At 49.9% G+C, this 7,164-nt stretch overlaps 1 protein-coding gene across 1 annotated transcript; it reads right to left on the bottom strand.

The window, feature by feature from the left end:
* Nucleotides 1–1,241: 1,241 nt before the first annotated feature.
* Nucleotides 1,242–4,539, bottom strand: LOC100834259. Its single transcript, XM_003560031.4, has 2 exons — nt 3,137–4,539; nt 1,242–1,656 (listed from the first exon to the last, which is right to left on the bottom strand). The coding sequence occupies exons 1-2, from the start codon at nt 4,426–4,428 to the stop codon at nt 1,608–1,610; spliced, it is 1,341 nt and encodes a 446-aa protein (XP_003560079.1). The 5' UTR covers nt 4,429–4,539; the 3' UTR covers nt 1,242–1,607.
* Nucleotides 4,540–7,164: the final 2,625 nt, after the last annotated feature.

The following is a 7,164-nucleotide window of genomic DNA, read 5'->3' as shown; positions in this document are numbered from 1 at the left end:
TTAAGCCCCGTTTGGATCCAAGTGACTAAAGTTTAGTCCTATGTTTGGATATAAATTAGGAGGATCAAGCATGACCTGATTACGCAACTAATTGCATAATCCGCGGCTATCTGACGAGACGTTTCCATTGGTCCTAATTAACCGATGTGCTGCTACAATAAACATGGGCTAATCAATCAAGGGCTAACTTTAGGATCAATGGATTCGTCTCGTGAAATAGCCACGGATTATGCAATTGGTTTGGCAATTAGCTCATGTTTGGTCCTCCTAATTTGCATCCAAACATTGTTTACTGTAGGACTAAGCTTTAGTCACGAGGATCCAAACGGGTTAATCAACCAAAGCAGTGGCTAGTTGAGCAGGAACAATCGACATAGACAAACAAAAAATGCGATAGATTGGCACGAATCATGGCTGAATGATCACATTAATTAACTAGCTAGAATATTTCCTCACACTCTGCTTATATCTCTAGAACTAACGGGAGGCAAGTGACAGCAGTGCTTATATCTCTAGAACTAATGGGAGGCAAGTGACAGGAGTATTTACTGCTATCGATAGTATATAACAAATTAAGGGAATAGAGACGGACCTTCAGGGATACCTAGCCTCTGGGTCGATATACTTGCCGATGTTACTTGGGAAATACACGACGCTATCATATAGAGCCCTTTTAGTTGCAAACTCAACTGCGCCTAGAAGTTCGTTATCCCTTGTGTCGAGAGCGAGAACAAAAATATACCTTGAGGTCATTGAATTTGAGCCTGGCCTGCAACGATGACTAAGGCCATGGCTACAATGCAGCCGTCGTCACTGTACTTAAAGTACAAAGCGGCGCTGTCTCCTCCCGGCAATCCGGAACGGACCACGACGAGTATCTGGCGGGCCCAGGAGCGTGACAACAGTAGCAGGGTGACCCACTTGTCGGGGAGACAAGTAGAGGAAACCCTAGAATCATCTCCCTTCCTCCTTTCGATACACCTTAAGAAGCACTATTATAACCTTATTACAATACAAATCTAGGGAGGAGTAGGATCTTTACCTCCTCACGAGGGGTCCAAAGCAACCTGGGTAAACCTCGGTGTGGCAGTTACTTCGTGTAGTTTACATTACGCCCTCCCTCCTCCGGATCCTCCATCATCCTCAACTTAAACCATCCTATGACATCTGCCATGACACCACCACGACAACCAGAGACACTAGAAAGGTAAAAATATTCAATTTTCTCCACACATCCAAAGAGAGGCTGGGAGGGATCTGCAGGGACACTCCTTAAATCCTGAACATATGACAATGGCCATTCATCCACAAAATAACAGTCCTCACATAGCTAGCATACGACATAGTACTCGACGACCAATACAAGTCCAATATAGTCTGAATAAAATAGTTGACACAATGCAAGCTAAGTTAATACAAGTCCAATAATGCAACACCCCATAGACATCTCGGGTGAGGCTTGCAGACCAAGTAGGGAGAATGCTTTATTTGCAGACCAATTTAGTCACCCACCATGCTAACAAGTGTCTTTTGTGCTTGACGGTCATGTCTTGTTGCTTCCCAGTTCAGAGTTAGGCTGCTTCTAGCATGATGGATGGTCCCAAAATTTAGCTTGATAGATGGTCCTCGCTTGTTGCATCAGCTTTCTCCCAAGATCTGTTTCCAGTACAAGAGTGCATCTTAGTTAAGAAATGCCTTGCTGGGCAAACAATGATTAGATTACAAGAGTGCATCTTAGATTACTTTTCCCTGCCAGCCTGCAACGGGTACAACTATCCTCTGCCGGCTTCCGTCATAGATTCTTTTTCGGTGCTTCTTTAGCGTGGTCACCTGACATCAGTACGCACGCGCTGACTACTTTTCTGAGACGAGGATGGCGCTGCTTTACTTTGCACCGCACGGTCAGGATAAGACCGTTGAGAGATCTCGGCTATTGCCGAGATCAAAGTGCTCGTCCTTATCTTGCAAACTCATAAGACAAGATAACCATGCCGGCATCGCCTAGTTTAATTTTACGATGCCGGCATAGGTAGTTATGCCGGCTTTGCCTTCGTTATCTTGGCTAGAGTTGTGTCACTATGACCCTACCCGGGGTCATCCCCCGACAAATGGTATGTAGAACTGAGAAATAAGCCAACTACAAGAATTATTTGGCTCCTTAGCCGTGGTCAAAAATTAAAATTACAGGGTTTGACAGCCATTATACCAATATAGTGTTTATTGTGTTTAATGGAAATCATATCTGATGAAAAAAATACATAAAACTAAAAGGCAAATAAAAAATATGTAGTATACACGCATAGTTGTGCACATTTTGGAACATGTTAACAATGACCAATAAGGGTGAGTTACACAACATGGAGAATGGCATGCCAGATGCAACACATGAAAGATGAATCCTGGCTATGAGATAGGATAATAGATATTTGGTACCCATGAACAAACTGATGAACCATATCATCATTCAGATACAACACGCTATAAGCAATTTATAAGAAGAAAAACTTCTGGGAGAAGGGTCGCTGTAAGCAGTTAAGAAAAAACTTCCGAGAGAAGGGTTTTACTCCATATTATAGCAAATAATGAATTATAGTGGAGATAGACTTCTTTGGATGATGAAATGAAGCATTCCTTTATACGTCGTCAAAAAGAAATTACAGAATGTAGATGCAGGGGTGGGAGGGTGGGGGGAAGAAGTGCTAGTTTTGCACATGTAAATGTAAAGGATAGAAGATTTATCAATGGAGGTAAAATATTAACAATCACGAGGCAAATAGTTTGTTGGGAACAATAGAATAGGCAGATCTAAAGAATACTATGAGCACATATTTGAATAAATAATGACTAATAATGAAAACCATGAATAAATAATGACTAATAATGAAAACCAGAATCAAAATGAACGTTATAACACATTATACCAAGATGCTACTGCATAACATAATTAATGTGAAAAAATAATGACTACTAATGAAAACTGGAATCAAAATGAACGATATAACACATTATACTGTGATGTTAGAAGCACAACATAATTGATAAAACATAAATGGTCCTGCCAGATAACAAACCTACATTTTAGTCTTAGTTTGTATGCACTATGTTGGCCCAAAACAGAGAACACGGAAAAAATTACCTGGAGGAGGACCAAATGTCCAGATATTTGGAGATCCCACTTTGAAGGTAGGTGTGATGGTAACTAATATACCTTCCAGAACCAAAATAAGCCACATCTTTTATAGTCTTGTTCTTCATATCAACTGCAATCATCACTGCCTTGTCCTCATCAGGGACAGGTGTTTGCATGATGTAAACAACATCAGCATCCTGGAAGCTCAGGGCAGGGTAACCTGCGTGGAGTCTCTTCAAGGTTACCTTTGTATCTGTAACCTGTTTCAGACTAGGCAGCATTTGGGCAAACTCCAGGCTCTCCACTGGGATCTCAGAAATATTGACAGCACAGTCCTCCTCCCAGATGTTCCCAGAACCAATGTCTGAAATTTTCATTTTCTTTCTTGCAGCCACCAAATCTTGAGTGCCACAGGTGCGTCCAGAGTCACAGCTTGGTCTGAACATCTCCAAAAACTTGATGTGATCTCCAAAAACCATCATGTTCCGAGAATAGAGGGCAAAACCCCCGGGCGGCTTGGGCACCGGTAGTGGGATGTAGCGAAGAATATGGTTGTCCGGGAGAAGAAGGTGACAGATAAGGATGCCCCGCCAGAGGTTGACCCAGGCCACTGAACCTGACTCACCTCCTATGGTAAGCACAGCGTTTGGATATGCAAATTCGAAATACTCTTTCGGTGAATAATCGATATGCGTCAACTTGGTGTTCCATCCTCCTGTCTTGGAGTTATACAGGTGGAGATCATACTGCTCGTCGTCGTCGTAATTAAAACCGTAGACCCTGTGAAGCAGGGCGAGGTAGAACATATCTTGGTCGCGGCAACGCAGAAGCACAGCGCCGCGGTCACCGAACTCTACGTGGTGCGGGACGGCTACCAGATGAAGTGACGGCAGCCTGTTCTTGGTGCCGGCCTGGTAGACGAAGTAGTGGTTGTCCTCGCTGTAGAGGGGACATTGGTCTTCGTCTCGACGGCTGATGGTGACGATGGGAAAACGGAACAGGACGAGGTCGTCCTCCGAGTAGACGGCCTTGGGCAAGTTGCCGTTCATGGAGGGCTGGAAGTCGCAGCAATCGAAAGTGAAGTAGGAGGCGCGCGGCGGGCTGGCGACCCAGAAGGTGACCAGGATGGTCCGGCCGTCCCTCGTGAAGGCCCCGGCGGTGGTGCCGTTGGTGCGAGAGCTGAGGTAGCCGTACGGGTCGAGGAGGATCGACCCAGGAGGAGAGCCCGGATCATAATCGGAGTGGAGAGAGATAGGCGGAGGGATCTTGAGCAACTCTTGGGCGGAGAACGAGTCCATGGAGAGATCCGGAAGGTGGGGATCGGGGAGAGTGGACGCGGAGCGGCGGAGGAGAGAAGGTGGGGATTGGATCTGGCCATCTGAGCGGCGGCTTGCCTGGAGATGGAAACCCTGCAATCGCGGGAAAATCTACTTATAGGTGGCCATCGCCCCTTCCTGAGCAAAATGGAGAAAAGCTTGAGGGCTTGCATGCAAAAATGCCTTCCCAGCGAAATATCTAGGAGCATCTCCTGAGAGGGGGCTCTCTGGCTGGTTCTCTGGCTTGCTGCTCTAGGGCTGCTTGCTGGGCGAGAGGGAAAAGAAGAGAAGAACCAAAGGAAGAGAGGAGGGAGGGGAGAGAGGAGGCCATGGAAGGTGGAGACGTGCTGCTCCTTGCGACGAAGACCTGAAGATCTGCTTCTTCCCCGTCTGCTCCTTGCTTCCCCTTCACCAGCAAATCGACGACGAGCTCTAGGGTTTCATCGGTGACGACTCCACCTCTTCCCTGTCTTGATCTTTGCTTCCTTTGCTGTGAACTGTTGAATAGCTCTAGATCTTCCCTGTGTACTTCTTGTTTCCCTTGCTGTATAAGATGAAACCTGAAACCCTAGCTGTAATCTTCCCTTACCCTGAGAATTAGCGCTTGATTTGTGTTTATGTGCTAAGATCTGTGATAATTGCTTCTCTAGTTCTTGTTCTAGTTGTGAATTCAGTTCTCGTGTAGTAATCTGTTTCAGTTCAGTTTGTAGTTGCTGTGATGTTTAGATCTTGCCGTTTTCCCTCTGATCTATGCTCTTCCCTGTCTAAAACAACTTGCTTTATCCATGTCTTGGTAATTTGCTTGTTGTAGTTCTTTATTTTACTTCAGTTTGTGTTAATCCTGCAGTTTCAAAAATCAAAAACAATCAAAATTTAGTTGTTGTTGTAGTTGTAATCTTATTGCAGTTCTGAAACTTTGCAAACAACTAAAATCTGTGAGGCGAGCTTTGAGAATTTGTTGGAACTTGAAACTCATTCCCTGTGGAGAACCGACAAACAAAAACCTCTATATTTGCACTGATCAAAGCCTCGCCTTTGCCGCTGTCGCACCAGTGGCACCCGGGATACCACCGCTCCGCGACGCGTGGGCCCCTCCCCCGGGTTCCTGGGAAGGTCTCATCCCGGGGAGCACCGACGAGCTTCCCGGCAAGCTACCAGCCCGAAAGGGGCTAGCGGGGCTTCGGGGAATATTCCCGCTTAGGCACCTCCCGGGAAGCTGCTTCCCGGAAGGAGGTTCCCGGGTGCGCTGGGCCCGGGTGCTTCCCGGACCAACTTGCGGGGACTGGGGGTTCCCGGACGCGTGCCCCCGCCTCGGGTCGTGGGGCCCACTAGACAGCGCCGCACGGGCGCGTGGCGGGCGCGGAACGCGCGGTCCCACCAAGGCAAGGAGTAAGCCGCGCGGCTCAGTAAACGAGCCGACCAACGGGTAGTTACCCGTCCGATCCAAGGAACAGTGGTTGTCCAATCCTACCCTAGGGTCTTAGGCCCCTAGCAGCGGAGGTGGCACCCATGCATGCCACCAGCTCACGAGAGAGAGTTGCGTGCCTCCCCGTTGGACACTTGTAGCCCATGCACCGTGGCACATGTGGCATCCCTTGTGTATAAAAGGAGGACGCATGCCAGCGGTCAAGGGGGTTAGACGGTTGACGGGTCAGACAGTTGGGAGGGTAGTGAGTTGGTCAGTTGGTTCCGGTGGACAGCAGAGAATAGTAAGGAGTAATTAGCCATTGAGAGGAAGCCCGGGAACTGGCCTGGCAAAAACTTGTAAATGCTTGATCCGCAATCAATATCAGTTCAGACAGGCAGGATGTAGGGTTTTACACCTCCGGGTGGCCCGAACCTGGATAAAAACGGGTGTGCATTTGTTTTGGTGCTAGCACGCCCACTTGGCACTTGGTCTCACCGGCCCCATAGGGCCTCATCGGCCGTGCCGGCGATAACCGGGTCTCCGCCCCAGACGTCCCTACCGAACCTAAAAGGGGGACGTGGCTGCACGCCCCCGGTGTCGAAGCACCGGGCGACGACATCTGGCGCGCCAGGTTGGGGGCGCGGGAGTAGACAGCACCGGAGATCGCCGGCAGCAGAAGTTCCCATCGGCATCGGCTTCACTCTCCTTCGTCGACGAGCCTTGCCACCATGCCCCCCAAGCGGGCTGGTGATTCACGCATAGACCCGCGTGAGGCCCCAGCGGCGCACACGCGGTCGCACGACGTGCGACCCGAGTCGAGAGCTCAAGAGAATCCCGAGCCCTCGAGGGTGCAGCAAATGCAGCTGGCTCCACCGCCTCCCCGACCGTCGACCGACAATCGGCCGAGGGGACCGGCTGCCCCCAGCGGCGGGGGCAGTCGGGCGAGCACGCATGGCGTTGCCCGGGACAGCCAACGGGTGGAGTCGCGACCCGAGAGTGCCCCGCGGCAGCGGCACCCGGAGCACGCCGCGTCACGGGCGACCCCTGGAGGTTCGCACCCTGCGCACCCGGAGGCGTCCGGGGCCAGGGCGGGAAGCAGCCGTTCAGGAAACCGGTTGCCCCCCGTGCGAACCCCGGCTAAAGCCATCGTCGCTGCGTGCGTCATGGTGCGGTACGAGCCGCAACAGGGTACGCCGGCGCACGAGACGTGGGGCGAGGAGTTGGAAGCGCTTCTCGCCCTGGCCGCCTAGCAGCCGCAAGGCCAAGGCGCCCCGGTAGGCTCCGGCCACGGGCCGAACTTAGAGCGCGAA

This window comes from Brachypodium distachyon, chromosome 1, assembly GCF_000005505.3.
Source record: "Brachypodium distachyon strain Bd21 chromosome 1, Brachypodium_distachyon_v3.0, whole genome shotgun sequence".
Taxonomy (NCBI): Eukaryota; Viridiplantae; Streptophyta; class Magnoliopsida; order Poales; family Poaceae; genus Brachypodium; species Brachypodium distachyon.
The sequence above is the reverse complement of the archived record's forward strand: the minus strand, read 5'-3'. Positions and strand labels throughout refer to the sequence as shown.

What these genes read in the sequence shown, in the direction of transcription:
- LOC100834259 (XM_003560031.4), bottom strand. Translation starts at nt 4,428, where the DNA reads ATGGACTCGTTCTCCGCCCAAGAGTTGCTCAAGATCCCTCCGCCTATC. An exon ending in GACATTTGGTCCTCCTCCAG is followed by an intron (nt 1,657 to 3,136) that starts GTAATTTTTTCC and finishes TACTGGAAACAG; the next exon opens with ATCTTGGGAGAAAGCTGATG.